This window comes from Dysidea avara, chromosome 7 (genome assembly GCF_963678975.1).
Source record: "Dysidea avara chromosome 7, odDysAvar1.4, whole genome shotgun sequence".
Lineage (NCBI taxonomy): Eukaryota > Metazoa > Porifera > Demospongiae > Dictyoceratida > Dysideidae > Dysidea > Dysidea avara.
This window is the reverse complement of record NC_089278.1, coordinates 37,970,129-37,986,831: the sequence shown is the minus strand read 5'-3', so window position 1 is coordinate 37,986,831 and position 16,703 is coordinate 37,970,129. Positions and strand designations below refer to the sequence as shown.

The 16,703-nt window shown below is 38.4% G+C and overlaps 2 protein-coding genes across 6 annotated transcripts in view; one reads left to right on the top strand and one right to left on the bottom strand.

Annotated features, from left to right (window-relative positions):
• Positions 1-899: 899 nt before the first annotated feature.
• On the top strand, positions 900-15,229 carry LOC136259576 (transmembrane 7 superfamily member 3-like). Of its 5 annotated transcripts, none has more exons than XR_010703303.1 (11): positions 900-1,005; positions 5,846-6,151; positions 6,645-6,952; positions 7,619-7,796; positions 8,772-8,858; positions 8,950-9,030; positions 10,996-11,080; positions 12,435-12,587; positions 12,638-12,735; positions 12,784-12,832; positions 14,888-14,977. XR_010703303.1 is itself a non-coding variant. In XM_066053050.1 (11 exons), the coding sequence occupies exons 1-11, from the start codon at positions 927-929 to the stop codon at positions 15,139-15,141; spliced, it is 1,707 nt and encodes a 568-aa protein (XP_065909122.1). In that variant the 5' UTR covers positions 900-926; the 3' UTR covers positions 15,142-15,229. The 5 variants fall into 5 exon arrangements, 3 of the variants coding, with proteins under 3 accessions (XP_065909122.1, XP_065909123.1, XP_065909124.1); XR_010703302.1 differs by lacking the exon at positions 14,888-14,977 and adding an exon at positions 13,815-13,905; XM_066053050.1 differs by lacking the exon at positions 10,996-11,080 and adding an exon at positions 13,815-13,928 and having other exon boundaries at positions 14,888-15,229.
• LOC136259575 (myotubularin-related protein 5-like) overlaps positions 15,116-16,703 on the bottom strand; it is a 33,708-nt gene continuing 32,120 nt past the window's right edge. Inside the window, exon 34 of the mRNA XM_066053049.1 lies at positions 15,116-15,421. Coding sequence (XP_065909121.1) covers positions 15,326-15,421 — 96 coding nt within the window. The 3' untranslated portion in view covers positions 15,116-15,325. The remainder of the gene's footprint in view (positions 15,422-16,703) is intronic.

Genomic DNA, 16,703 nt, shown 5'->3' with positions numbered 1-16,703 from the left:
ACTCCCAATCTCATGATATTAGTATAGTATCTAGATTGCTCTACTGAATGTTCAACTAGACTATTTGTAAATGTTTAAAAGATTGTTATTATTCCACTAAGAGGTACGTACAAGTTTTTCAGTTATCCATAATAATGTATACAGCTATAACTACCAAGCTCATCATGATGCAGTAGCTATGTGGAAAGTATAATTGTATTTAAAAGTGGTCAAGATCATGACTGATCATGAATTGCAACTAATCTGATGAGGTCAACTAGAAAAACCATATACTATATCCATATTAGGATCATGATGTGCTGAGAATAAGAACGGGAAGATGCTACAGACACACCACATTTCTTCCGTTAAATCTATATACATGCACCAATAATCCATCAGCATAGTTGTGCTCTGTACTATAAATGTGTAACGTACTAAGTATACACTCATATCAGCACTATACTGAGTAACCCAATGTACAGTTGTTACTGCCATCAGAGTTTAGCACATGTATAGCTATAGAGAGCATCATGTGATGTCCAACCTAATGGATGCAACTTTAGTAATCTGCAGGCTGAGGTCTGATTCTACAGTCTCATGTTATAGCTAGCTAAGTTAATTTACTGCCACACAATCCTGAGATCATGCTCCTCAAGTTTAGAGCACATAGAAGCATTAATCACATAGCTATATTAATCTGCAATAATATTACGATGGCTTGATGGAATGTAGCTAGACATTTTTCCCAGTCTGGACTATCTTATAGCTAGCTGGTGACCCCTGCTGAAGGGTTATAGCCAAAAATTTTTGGAATAAGTAAACAATAATTGCGATACAAAGTAGCAAGCTATTCATTAGTGTGGAAGCTAAGCATAATAGTAGTCTGGCGCCGCCCGCCCTTCGAAAAGTGTTGTTGACACGTGATTCAAAGGGGCGTGGTGGTGATGGTTACTCTAACAGTATTACTATTACTCGCTTCAGTTACTATACATTGTCATAACGCTCAACAACAATCAACAATATGTGAGTTTGTTATATGTTCACTATGTAAGTGGAGTACATGTGAATAAGGTTAAAGTGCTGAGCGCCAATTAGAATAAAAAACCTAGAGCCTCCCCGGGCTGGGATCTTTTGACCACCTTAGGTAAACTTAAGTATTACATATATGTAGATATAGTTGTTTTTTTGTGTATTGTAATTTAATTTACCTTTAGTTAATGTAAGTCTTACCAGGGCTCCTGTACTGATCCATCAGCACATGTGTCTAGGCCCCTGTATGCTTGTAATGTATATTTTGTCTTAATCATTAAGATGTTTATTCTCTCTTTCTCTCTCTGTGGACAAAATTATTCACCTTCGAGTGTAGTCTCGCGTGCCAGACGTTTGTGTGTGGGGCAGCAAATAAATCTGGTCACTGTAAACACAATCCATGACCACTGCCGGAATGTCAATCAGATCGCTTCGCGGACTCTGACGAAACAAACACTAAGGTAAATGAGGGTATTTCCGGACACTCGCTCTAAAATTGCATCCCCAACGAGTTAAGACAAACTCTAGGAATCCTTTTAAAACCTATTTTATGGTGCATTTGCAGTACAAATTTCGTTTTGATACAATCAACTGCTGAGGAGTTATGAGCTGAAATTTAACAGCGTGTAAAAATGCAACATGTGGCTTTTTTTTGAAAAGATAATATAAATTGCTCAAACAGTGGGCAAAGAGGCAAACTCTGCCCAATCTTCTGATGAAGGAATTGTTGCCATTACAGAAGCAGCATTTCCACGTTGCACACAGTGGCGTAGCTAGCCCAGAAGGATTGGTTGGGCACCATTGTATGCATATAAACTGCAGTGACCATGATGTGTGAAGCATGCTGCAGCTAGGGGGTCTGGGGGGCATGCCCCCAGAAAAAAAATTTGAAAATTACATGCTGAGATTCAATTTGGTGGCATTTTACAGCTAAAATTTGTCATCTCTAGTAGGACACTAGCTGTACGTACGTTTTGTCTGCATAATAATTATTATTAGTTACGTATAGCTGTAGGAGGCTTCATATTGCACCTCGTATCACATTTAGCTATAGCTAGCTATGTACGGTGAGTACCTGAGTTGGTAGGGCACTGGAACTGATCGGTTGGGCCTGTGCCCTACCAGTACCCACCTTAGCTACGCCACTGGTTGCACATCAATAACAACCTTCTGAATAAAAAATTCAGTTAATTCCAGACACTTCAAATAACAAGCAAGCAGAGCTTTCCACAGGCTACCAATCCTCTTTAGAAGTATGGAGACTAAAGTACCACTCATCTGCAGCTTATAAATCAAGTAGGAAGTTCATACCCTTTGGGAGAAAGTGTATTTTTAAAAGTTTATGTATTAAATTTAATTCGTGAATATTTTCTTTATATTTCAACCGAACAGCTGCTAAAAAATCAATTGCCACTCTGCCTGTATGGATTCTTATGATTTTTGTTATGCAATTAGCCAAGGGTATGATTTTTCTATAAATCTTTGAAAATCAAAAATATGAGCTTGGGCTGCCTGGTTAGGTTAAAATTTTCAAAGTTTTTGAACAAAATTACCCGTGATAGTTAGAATGTTTCGGTATGCATATCCTCTATTGCTACACCAAAGTATACGAGATCAACAGCTAATCAAAAGTGATGTCAAAATACATTGGAGCCTATGGAAAACAGACTTTCGCGATTAATTTAAGGCACTCCAGTAAAGCCATACAAGAAGCCAAAAAGTGTGCTGCATACTTTAGCCTTATAAGGAAATATTTACTACATAATACACTATAACTATCAGTGTGTTCTTGTACAGCAATCAGGTCACCAATGGCCTGGGACTTCCCCTTTATTTTATCACAAATATTCAGATTACCTGCAGCATTCACTGGCTAGTCATTTCATAATTCCCTAGTAAGATATTAACACAACATTAGGTCTCACACAGTAAGGATTGACCATGGTGAACAACAAGGAAGGATGATGTTATAATTGTGTACCCTAAGATATTTAATGTCACTTGTAATGTCTCCCAACTGATGTGTGTACTAATGTGTAAACTGTTTTATGCTACACTACACACTAAGATGTTCATGAAAGGACAGGAATAAAACTGACATTAACATGCATCAAAGGTACTACATGTAGTGTAGTACTACTGGTTGCTGAGAGTTGTTCTAACCTCTTCTTTAAGAAGGACATCCTGTCCTGGTATAGGGGTCTAAAAGTGTGCACACTAATAGAATGGTAAGTGAACATGTCCTGATTTCACCTCACTAATAATGACACCTTGATAATCAGGACACTTGTCCATGGATCCATTGTATAGACCTTAGAAATAAGGACACTGTATATAACACAGTCTCAAAGTATCTGCTTGAAACAAACTTCGTGATGCATATGCAACAGGTCTCCCCTTTTGCATGAGGCACGTGCCCAATCCATGTTCGCTTGCATCAGCCTGAATTGTACTTTTCATGGCTGGATCAAAAATTGAAGAATTGGTTCAGTTGCTAAAATGCTTTTGATTTCATTCCAGGCTTTTTTTGCTTCAAAACTCCATTGGAAGTGAACATCAGTTTTCATGAGATTTCTTAAGGGTGCTGTAATAGAAGCTAAGTTTGGAACATGAGAACCAAGAAAATTTATCATTCCGAGTAAACGACGGACAGCTGATTTATCATGTGGAGTAGGCATTTGTGCAATTGCTTGAACCTTTGTTGGATCTGGTTTCATGCCTTGATGAGTAATGATAGTTCTGAGATATTTTACTTCACTGACTCTGAGCTGAAACTTCTCTAAATTGAATTTACATTTCTCTCGATAGCTCTATCTAGTACTTGTTGTAGTATTTTGTCATGTTCTTCAACAGTTACGGCTGCTATTATGATATCATCTGCCACGATGTGGATGCCATCAATACTATGAAATACTGCCTCGTTTTGTTTTTGGAACACTTCACCTGCAGATTTGAGACCAAATGGCATTCTTGTAAAACAATACCTCCCAAATGGAGTGTTGAATGTGCACAAAGCAGAAGTCTGCTCATCAAGTCCTATTTGCCAATAGCCGTCATTTAAATCTAGAGTTGAAAAGACTCTTTTTCACTTGATATTTCCTGAATGGTTGGAATTCTGTAATGCTCTCGTTTGACGGCTGGGTTAAGCTCTCTTGGATCAAGACACAAACGCAGGGAGCCATTGGATTTCTCAACAATGTCCAAGTTATGGACCCAGTCTGTCAGTTCATCTTCCTTCACTAGAACACCTGATTGCACATGTTTGTCTATAGTGTGTTTTAGTTTATCTTTGAGAGAGTGAGGCATACGGTCGAGGTGGATTGACCATTGGGTTGTATATTTCATTCAAGGTGATGTGGTACTTTCCAAGACAGCAAAGACCTGTGAAAACACGTTGGTATTGTTCTTTAATAGCTGATTTGGTGAGTCCTTGTAAGATCTGAATGGCCTCAATACGTTGAATGAGACCTAATCTAGTACATGCAGACAACCCAAGAATTGGGCTTGCATCAACAGGGACAATGTAAAACTTTATATTACACTTCTGACCTTTTCCAGTGCATAGAAGCTGGCAGGTTCCAATAGGAGTAATTGAGGCACCAGTTAGCCTGACATTTGTTGACTTTAAACAGGTTTTACTTTCATCTTGTAATAAACTTTAGCTGGTAAGACACTTGCTTCTGCATCCGTGTCAAGCTTGAAAGTTGTATCTCCCTTTTCAGTTGAAATTGTTGAAAATCAGGCTGAGCGTTCTGCTAAACCATCAATTTGCAATGGATCAATTGAAAACACACCCTCACTGTCAAATGAGTTAGAATCTGGATCATTATCTTTAACTTCATCTACTCTTTTCTTTGAAGAGCTTGGTATTTGTGTTTTGGTGAGTACATTGTGCCTGGTTTGCTCCTGCATACTTTAGCAAAGTGATTGTACTTGTGACGGATGGCACACTGTTGTCCATATGCAGGACACTCCCTTGGCCTGTGTTGTCTACCACATTGCCCACATGAAAAGACAGCTTGTGATTTGTGGCGTGCGCGATGAAATTCATCACATTCCAGAGACTGCTTGTTGCTGGCCATTTCTTTAATATGTTTTCTAGAGGCTTCGCTTCGCTGTGCTATTGATACAGCTCGTGGTAAGGTTAACTCAGTCTCATGGAGAAGTCGCTCCTTCAAGGCATCATCATGTAGACCGAATATAAATTGGTCGCGTGTCAACTCATTCTTAACTGCAGGTATCCATCCTTATTTATCATATTCACACAAGTCTATCTTCAGTTTTAATCTTGTTAAGTATGCATCAATAGACTCGTCATCTTCCTGGCGCAAAGTCCAGAGTCCATATTGTTCATCCAGAACGTTCGTCTGTGGTGAACAGAATCTCTCAAATGCTTGTAAAACTTTGTCGAATTTGCACTTGTCTTCAGAAGTCGCCCAAGGAAGGGTCTTATATACTTCTCACGCTTCTTGTCCAGCGTGCGACAACATTATTCCAATTTTCACAACATCACTTTTCTCAGTAGACTCTGTGCCAGCAAGAAACCATTGTAATTGTTCCTTAAAATCTCGCTAGTTTTTTTGCCACATTGCCGGTGAAAGACAATTGATCAGGCGGCTTACAAATGTTCATTACGCTCAAGGAAAGCGAGCCACTTCTGACACCATGTAATGACTTACGAGAGTGATTGATAATTTATTTACAGACACACTTAGCTACATTAGATTACATCATCAATATGTTACATCATCTATATGTTACACAGTGTAATAGTGTAGTCATAATTGTAGTGCTTCCATACACACAGTTCATTGTTGTTCCATCCTTCCTACAGTTATTAATGCTAGTACTACAACACATGTATCAATCAAGCCAGGACTCCCTTATCCCATCAACATTACTCTACACTCAACCACTACACTATACTACTCAGTAATCATTGTACAGGTACATACACAGAAGAACGTGTTGTGGTTGGCTAGTCACAATGGGGGTGTGGTCAATGGATCACATGTCGGGTTGTTGGAGCTCTTGAGAGTAGGTGTGGTCACCCTGCAGTATCAGGTGATGAGTTATCGTCATAGTAACAATGAGAGTGATACACCAGTGATGATTGTAACTCAACTGTTGAGGAATGAAGGTGTGTGTGTAGTGTTTGTGTGTGTGTGTGTGGGTTGGGGGGGGGGGGGGCAGCATAGCCAAGTGGTTAGGGCATTGGCCTGCTGATTGTTGAATCCCAGGTTCGATTCCCGGTTACGCCACTGTATAAATGGGGATCTGGTGTAACTAGGGAAGCAGCCCACCCAGTTGTAACATCAATGAGTACCTGGGGAAGCAAATGCCAACTGTCCTGTGTCTTACATATGGGTGAAGTCCCAGGTGGGACCTCAGGTCCCCACACCTTCACCTATGAGACATGGTACAGCCTCCTGAGTGTTAATAGTCCTGCCCCAGGTGGATTTGCTGGCACTGACTGAGTAGCACACAGGTGTCCCAGTGCTGGTGCATGACCGCTAGTGGCAGCCAAAGGCTTTGCTATGCTTTGCTTTGTGTGTGCGTGTGTGTGTGTGTAGTGTAGTGTAGTGTAGTGTAGTGTCTACCAGTAAACTACTAACTCATTTACACACTTGTAGTACCAATACCAGGAGGGTGTGCTACAGTATCTCAGTTAGAGTATGATCCCAACCTCTACCTCACCTACACCCGGTACACTAGTACTTGGAACTTCTCTGATGCTGATCAAGGCTTCAGCTCCTCCTCCTATCATTCAGCCCCTCCCACCTGTGATGATGCAAATGAGAGCAGGTACCCACCGGTCAGGAATCTGGAGTACTTTGCTTATGCCTACTTCTTGCCAGAGAGGAGCTATTCTCAGTCTGAGATGTTTAGTGGTATTGAGAAGATGTTGTCTTCAGATGGAGTGACCTCTCACAGTAAAAAGGTGTGTAGTGTAATCTGTGGCTGACTGGAGTGGATGTGTCGTATTTAATGATATCAACTTTGTAATGTGGCTTGATGAAGGCTCAGACTTTTACATGGTCAAATGTTCAATGTTGTGATATTTGTGATGCTACTGCTACACTTGTGTTGTTCACTATCTCAATATTTCGAGGAGGAATATTTTCAATGTTGTTTGTAATATAATATGGAGGGCTAAATATATTTACTGGTAAACACAAAACCTCAAAATCAGCAAAACCATGTTACACTTCCTTTGGCTATATATGGTAACTTTGTTGTAGTGTTGAGCAGTATTGATACAGTGTCTTGATATTGCAGTATAATTAAATTGTTATTTATTGGTTTGTTGAAGTTTTAAATTTAGACACAGCAACAGAATTGTGTTGGAAAGCCTATTGCAATATATTTACTATAGTATATATCCACTCATATCTACTGTAAATACACTTCTTCACACAAGTATGATATTTCAACAATCAAAAGAATTGTGTGTTATAATCCACGATATCACAGTAGTAAAAGAAAGTTGGATGGTATCAGAAACATATATCATGGTTTAACTAAAGTGTTGTCACATTGCTCATCACTACTCTGTGTGGTGTACACACTAACACAATTACTTCACCTCATCTGTGTCCCATTATAGTCAAAACACTTGTTGTTCCAAGACCCAAAGAAGGTTACATATGGCACTACCGCAGGACAAGGGGTGGTGTATAATGTTGTGGTACGTGACCTCACAACTGGAGCCACTAGTGCCTATGTTCCCATGGTAACATACTCATGTGACTTTTATGCCAAAATTGGAAGGTGTGACAGTCCCGGTGAGTGGATCACATGATGTACTGTGTATATTCTGTTCCTATGTGGAATCTGTCTTAGTTGGTACATACCTGTAGGAAAAAGTCAACTTAAGTGACATATTATGTAATTCACTAGTCTAATGTATCCATTGCCATGTTTCAGCCTGGCATAGGCTGGAACTTTGTTGATCACGCCCTGCTTATGCTGCTAAAGAATAGATTCCACGATCTACCTTGCCGTAATGTGCAACGAGCTTTGCGTAAACTGACGCCGAAAGTATTTTTGCTAGTGTCACTGTTCAATCTCCAATTGCTATACAGACCAACATGTAGATAAAGGAAGTGCTGGTCTACAATCTGGTTGTGTTCACTTTAGCATAGTTATCCAAATCTGTTTATAACTGAATTTTAAAAAGATCCTTCAAACTGGAAATTGTGAGGCAACCGCCACCTTAAAACCAGTTATTTTACCTGTTTGTAGGTGGACTAATGTGACCCCCCTGAATGAAAAGCCAACTTTTTTGCAGTTTTCTTGAACTTCATTTTATGACTTTTTTGTTGTCTAGAGGGAAAAACCAGAGACTTGTGTCATTCTATGCACTATGAACTGGGGCATTCATCAAGGTATAGTTTTTGGCTTAATACACTATGCCATTAATCAAGAAAGGCTGTTCAAGTTGAGAAGCAGCAACAGTAAAGTCACGTTTTACTACAACATAAACAAACACACATACCTCACGTTTGTTTTGTGGTAGAGATTAACAATGATATTCTTAGTCTCCATGAAGAGGCAAGTCCAGTAGTGTATTAGAGACCTCAATTTGTGTCTTCCATCATGGTGTATTGGAGCAATTAAAACGTGCATAAATTTTTTTTGAAGCTTGCAGTTTTCACCCAATGTATTTCTCAAAAACAGAATTATGCAAGCAGGTCGGGTTATCACTCAGCGGGTCACATATTGCACATCACATACTTCATGTTTCATACTCCATACAGGCTCAGTTATCAACAAGGTGGTTGGGTCACTAGTTGGACTACTGGGACTATTTCTGTGTCTGTTTGGTCACCGATTATTTGATGTTGGTAAGGAGCTAGTTGTGTGGAGCTAATATTATAATTTGTCTACACAAATAAAACACTTGTATCAAAATATGATCAGTTGTTCCTCCTGTAGAGTTGGTGGTGCTTCTGATTGTCATCTTCTCATTACTACTCTTCATCATTATTACACGTACTACTGACTGGTCCCACAATGGTGAGTAACTACTCTAATACTCTGTTACTACTATCCTGCTACTTTGTAATGTTGGTTACTGGACTTGGGTTGGCTTTTGTTAGAACTTGCTAAAAAACATCTTATCAAAGTGGTGGCTTTCTGACTTAAGCACACGTAAGTATTTCTAATATTTAGTACATGTATCATACAGTACAATAGTACTGTATAGTAGGGACCACAAAGGTTTGGTTGTGGCCCATAAAAACATCACCCAAAAACCAGCCTCACTTTTCCCTTATGATGATGAGGCAAGTAAAACTAAACCCAAACAAGCCTTCAGGTTGACCCGAAGCACTTTCAACAAGTTGCTATGGGTTTTTATTTTTTTTGAAATTTTCTAGTGACTGACTGACTGACTGACTGATGCCTTCAGACAAGCATAACTTGATAACGGCTAAGGCTATGTGCTTGATTTTTTCACTGTTCAACGTTGCCCCAGCCAGACACGTGCATACTGCAGTGCGTGCATTGCATTCTTCATGAACTTACCAGTGTCCTCCTTTGTGACTCAAGTCATCTTTGCTGACAGTGAAAGGTGTTGATTTAGCAGTAGCATGCAATGGCTTCCTTTTGTAATGGAAATTGTCCTTGTTTTTCATAGTGGCTACTTTGATTGCAGAGGCGCTTTTCGAATTCGTGATGCTGTGTAACGGATTGAACGTAGCTGACAACGAAGTATAATGGATACTTCACTGTTCAGACAATAATTGATAGCTGGGGTGTGCGGTGTCATTTCTTTCTTTAATGCAGTATGCATGGGTTCGCCAGTCATAATAAGTTTATTTTACAAAAAAGTTAACAAACAAGTACACAGAAAAATTTGGAATTTTCAACTACCTGTAGAGTAGGGACCATAGCACATTGATAAAAATTACTGAAACAAGCTGGAGTAGTGCACAATAAGAAGTGTTATATCTCTTCTGCGCATTTTCAGTGTGGTATCTTGAGCACAGTAGGGATATAACACTTCTTATTGTTTTACTATATCATGCACTACTCCAGTTTGTTTCAGTACTTTTTATCAATGTGCTATAGTGGTTTCTACTCTAGTTGAAAATTCCAATTTTTTGTGTACTTGTAATATAGTATGTTCACGTTGAGCTGAATCCTCAAAAACATTTAATGACGCAATTACACACGATCTTGAAATTTGGCTCATTTGTAGTACTGCTTGACCTGCTAAAAAGATTTCAAAATCTTTTTGTTCAAATGTTTTACATAATATTTACAGCCAATCAAAATTTTCACAATACATTTCCTATGGGGAAGCCTTATAACTACAGTGTCCATTACAGCCCTTTCCCGAAATTGTAATGGAGCCATGTCTGTTGTTGACACCTTTGCTGTTACCAATAATCATCTGGTTGACTGAAATGTTAACTCTGTTGAGAAAAAAATCTACTTTTAATTTTAGCTGTTTTTCAGGATTCAGCTCAACGTGAACATACTATAGTTGACAACCAGATGACTCAAGTGGAAGTGAAGGACCAATCATCACAGATGTAGTTATTTACAGTTCAGTTCTTGTGTTCTTATTGAGTACTGCTTTTATCCTTGACAATGTGTTTCATGGACTCTTCCAAAATCAGACCACTGGTGGAATCGTTTAGTTTTGAACATTTACAGCTTGTGAATACCATAGGGTCTGGTTGTTAAGTGTACGTATATATTAAGCACACGCACATATTATTTGCTAACCCATAAACCCTCATAATCCAGAAAACTGGAAATAAACACTTAATAAATGTGCATGCCTTTCATAAAACACTGTAACTTTCGAAGCACTGTCAAGGGTTAGACTGTTTTGTGTGGGTAATAGATCTCATATACTCCACCTTGTTTTCTAATATACTCCACTCCTTCAGGCATAATATAACATATGCTCAAAATCTAATCAGTACACGTTTTTCATGTGCTGTGATGTAATGAGTTTGCTTATTTTAGCATGCATAGTTGCTATGACGCTAGTATTATCACAAGAAAACCAGCCACTTTTGCTGACCCTACAGCAGAAACAGCCGTGGACGAGGTAAGTGGTGTAAAATAGAGTCTAAAGCAGTTATACAGGCACAATGTGGAGTCAATGAAATTTACAAATCCTCGGGCCCTTAGTGGCGCCCTCGCTTTGCCTGTGTGCTACAGCCCGGGCCTTTGGGTTTGTAAATTTCATGGACTCCACATTGTGCCGGTATAGCTATTATTTAAAATGATATCTAATGCTGTAAGGAAGCACACAAACCATTGCATACCTTTATGAAATGATCAATAACTCAATGGTAGTTGCTCCTATTGCCTTGCAACAAGTTCTGTTGGATTTGCTGATATATTTCCATATATGACTCAAGTGAGTAAACCCACAATCGAAATTAAACACGTGGCTAGAATTTAGGAACACAATATCACGACTTTCTGTTGTTCATCGCTTCATATCAAGTAGTCACAGTGTTCATTTTACCTCTCCAAGTAGCTCAGTGAACAGACTTTTAATCGATGTGTAGTTGTTGTAGTTATATTAAGTAACTCACCTAGTGTTGCCATGTGTGCCCATATTGTGTAAACATGCATTCCCCAAAAGTTCTCTGTGGGTTTAACGGTTAGCATTTCTTCTCTTGTACAGATGTACCTAGCTCCTAGCTTTGTGTTCATCCTCATGTGATTATCAACCATGATGAAGTATAAGAAATGAGGTCTGTTAGGCTCAAACTTTTACTTGGTGCATGGACAATAATAATGTGGATTTCATTATGTTTATCAAGGAAACGATCTTCTGCAGCATGGAAATTGTGCTCCATTCTAAAAAATTTGCACAGGAACTGGGCTCCACATATTGGTGACTGTGGAACAAATACATGAAAGTTTTATTAAGCGTATGCACCTGACAACCAGACTTTATGATATAGACTGAAAAACCTAGGTCATGTGAGACCATAATGGTCATGTGAGACCATAATGGTCATGTGAGACCATAAGCAAAATATATTACCGGGATCTTATTTGACAAACACAGCCACAATTCTCCAGAATTGGAGTAATTGGTGCACTTCATTTGTGACCTTGGAATGAGTAGTTACACCAACAATTATTTTTCCTCACACACTACCTACCCTCATGTTTGTATCACTGAACCATCTATTGTCTAATAATATGTTCTACTGTATGGTAAGATATTTTTGAAGTAAAACAATTTGCTACCCACAGCTTGTAATAGTGTACTGCTCAATTCACAAGTAAAATGAAATGTCATTTGCAAAACTCATTAAATTCCTTCTCAAAAAATAACTCCAGTAGAGTTCCTTCTCAAAAAATAACTCCAGTAGAGTAGTTATCTGGTGAAGCAATATATTAAGTCACACATTATATTGTTTGTGTTGTTATTGTTCTAGTTCGAGTGTCAACCAGCATAGCAATTGGTATGACAGTGTCTATCCCATTTATCCTTATTTGGTGCTTCAGTGGCTATTATTATCCCTTTGTGATCTTGTTTGGCTTCTTCATGTCATTTCTACTAGGATGTACCCTGATGTATACTCCAATTGGTGAGCACCATCATGTCCTGTGACTATTGTATTTTATCTTATTTCTGTAGGGAATTTGAGCTATTTCAATTACAATTACGTGTACGGCCTGGCACTGGGTTGTTGTACTATCATCTTCATGTTACCGTTTGTGTTGTTTGCTAAAGTGGTAAGTGTTAACATGTTTGATTGTGGTATTATATTAATTGTCCTTTAGCTGAACATTACTCTGTGTGCTGTGATTGGTAGCTTTGGAGTGATATTGTGTGAGTGTGTTACACATAGTACAGTGTAGTGATAGTTAGTATACTCTAGTATATTTGTAGTGTTGTGTACACATCACATGTACACATAATTTGTGTTTAGTGTTCCACTGATACAACAAAATAGTAATACCAATCTTATACCAAGAGTTCATAATATATATACATGAGGAGAGTATCCTACTCTCATATACCCCTGTAGAAGGGAGTTATGACATATCATTTCTGAGCTTTCCCGTTTCTCTTTGTATAATGGTGTCGTTAATGTTCAATGTATCGTTGCTAGCAACTGAACTAACTCAAGCTCTTACAAACATGCCTTCATGGGTTTATAAAACTGCGTAGGCTTTTCTTGTCATCATTCGTGAATATAGCATTCCTGAGTGTCACAGTGCTAAAACATTTCTTGCACTTTTACGGCTGTTTGTACATCACAAACCGCAACACCTTGTTATTATGTCATAGCTTCATGATGTTCCTTCTACGAGAAGTAGGATACTCTCCTCAGTACACCATATAACAACAAATTTTGGTAATAGTCATCAAACTACTTTTTTATAATTTGTCTATTATTTTCATACTTTTTGTGTTCAAGCTTTTGATAGCAGTTACTGTAAGCCAATTGTGAATAGTGACTCCATGCATGCAAGTGGGTGTGGCTCATGACAACAGCTGCCTGCTGTAAGACTAGGTTAGATTTTGTACTTGATTAGTGGGCGTGGCTCTACGTAAACTTGCAGACAGTGTCACACATGCACACCCATTGATAAATGGCAAAGTTACATGTATACAGACAGAAACACAGTGGGCATGGCTCACAAAGAAACTGCAGGACTAGGTCAATACACTTCCACACAAGCTAATGATCCACAACACAAGTAATCCAATCTATAAAGTGGAACTGTAAAACACCAAATGTTGTCATTATTAGTGGAACACTATTTTGTATATTACACCTCTCACAATACTTCACTGGTATTAACAGGTATAGGTAGCTTCCTACAGAACAGTTTGACAGACATCATTACAGACATGTTACTACATGCTACACTACCAGGCTACAGTAACTCCATCAACTCTCATCCTTACCAGTTCACCGGTAGGTCTGTTAATTTTTTGTAATAACCTCAAGTGTTACATAACAAAATGTACAATTGCAAGGGCTTCAATTAAAAATCACAGAAACATCTTTGCCATGTATTTCCTTATTTGGCATGCATTTCCTTATTTGTCATGTATTTCAGACTTTGATCTTCCTTTAAGTATAAATGAGACATGTGATACTTGTCTGTAAGTTGTGCTGTCAAGTCTAGAAGTTAACAAATGGGAGGAACCTATTCCATCCATCACTTTCTCCATAGTTATGAGTTGTATTTGTTCCACACAACACACTTGCTAATGAGGGAGAATGTGAAAAAGACCTAACAGTAGTAGCGCTGTAGTCTCACGTGGCCAGACCGCTATCTTGCCTTCTCTTTTTCTTTGTGATGTCATTGGTTGGCGAGATAGGGTCTGGTGAATTAGCGTTGACTAAGTTATGAATTTCCACCAAAATTTGGTGGATTTGATTTCATTGGCTAGCTGTACATACATACATGTATGTTGGCATGGCAGAACATAAATTTTACTGCAAAATTTTGAACAGGACTGATACTGTTGCTACGTAGCATTTCCCCAGCAAGAAACTATGGTAACTATTTTCCTGCGAACACAACTTAGTCAACACTAATTCACCAGACCCTATCTCACCAACCAATGATGTCACAAAGAAAAAGAGGAGGCAAGGGCGAGACTAGTAGTGCTGAAAATGTTGACACATTATCGCAGGCAGTTATGTTATTATTATGCAACTGAATCAGTGTTGTTACCAATAACAAATATGAGGGTGTAGCCATTGCCATCACTGAAATAGTAATATGAGGTACACGTTACAGACATACTTTGGTGGTATTTTACTCCTAGTGTGTCTATTGTGTTGACATTATTGGTACACACCATTGTCTTAATATACTGATGTATACTACACTGTTAGTAATCTCCTTCTTGTCTGTTCCTCAGAGATCATCCTGACATGTTTCTGGCCCATCCTATTGGTTGGTGGTCTAGTGACACAATATGTGATCACCTGCAAGAGACCCTCATTTCCCAAGTCACCTTATAAACGCTTCAAGGAATGGAGGAAGAATTACAGTGATCGATCAGTCAACCATTACCAACAAGAGAAGAGAAGACTAGTACCATTTGACTCTGACAATGTAGACTATGGCTCCTTGAGCAATGCTAGTATTGATGTCATCAATAGTGATAGATAAAGTAATGTGATTACAACAAAATCAACAAATAGATGTGTACGTATAATCTGTTCTACAAATAGTTCTTAAGGATAATTATAAATATAAATTATGTATAAACGAATAGTCTAGATTTATTTTAAATTAAAAAAAAAAAATTTGAAAATGTTTCTATAATAAAAAAATCCCACTACTATAGTAGAGACTAGAGGCCAGCACACTGCTTTAGTTTGGACATCCACTCGTGTCTTGCTGCTTCTCCCACTGACATGAATTGGAATGTTCTCTTCTGTGTAATCAGCTGTAATGGGGGGAGGGGGGGGGGGGGGGGTGTATTTCAGTTATATTGACAATATTTTACACATGTACAGTTGCACTTGTTTGATACTGTGATAATATAACTACACTTTTAACCAAAGCATTGTGTGTACAGTATGTCATATTGCACTGCTTAGCGTGTATACAGAAAATATAGTAGATAATACAGGATGGCTTCAGGGCAAACCTGAGTACTGCATTAGCCTAGAGTGCTGTATTTTTTGTATGCACACACCTGTAGTTGTCTTGCTTATCTTAAGTGCTTCAATTTTGGTGATTGGATTAAAATAGCTCTGTAATCCGACTACTGTTTGCTGGTCTAATAATAATGCCTTTTCTATGTAATAAATTCTCACTAAACTGACACAATTATGTTAAAACCAATGAGCATTGGATTGTAATGGTTTCACTCTCTGTTTTTGAGTACCGTATAGCCAAACATGAATGTTTGGCGGGAGAAAAATTTGGTGGGTGAATGATGTCTCGCCAAACTAAAATCCGCCAAATCGTTTGTCCAATGCAAATCTGTATCATAGATATACAGACAAGTACCCGGGATTGGAATCATCTGGTTTTTCGTGCTGGATCATTGTTACCGGAAGTAGCAATATCTTCAAATTTATCACACAAAGACTAGTTCTACTCTTGTGCCTACTTCCTAAAACATTAATAGTTAGTTACCATGTGCTAAAAGTCTGGTTCTTTCAATAATGGTGGCTATGTAACAGCCAGCTGCATCGAGAGACACACCTACAAACTAACCCTACCGCTATCATCCCCCTTTCACAAGGAAGGCTTACCAACAACTAAACAAACACTCTCACGTATTGACATTTTACAGAAACGTATTGTGAATGGCGTTTTCACTATCCCACCCTTTTCGAAGGGGGTAACAATGATCCAGCGAACGTGTTTGTATTAAAGTGAATGGGCTCATGTGAGATAATTCTAATCCCAGGTACTAGTCTGTATATCTATGTCTGTATTAACTCAACAAATTCACCAAACTTTGTTCTCGCCAAAATCCTATCGTGGCAACACTGCTTGAAGGTTCTTAGTTTACTAATTTGTTAAGATGCCTTACTGTAGTTATACTGAGAGTAAAGTGTCAGTAAACTTAAGTATATGGAACATAATTATTTTACTAAGTTTTAAACTCTCAGTAAAACATCAGTGAATGCGGGTTTACTGAAAAACTACTAAAATAACAAACAATTAACTGTTCCATATACTGGGGATATACCACTGTAGTAAACTAAGATACT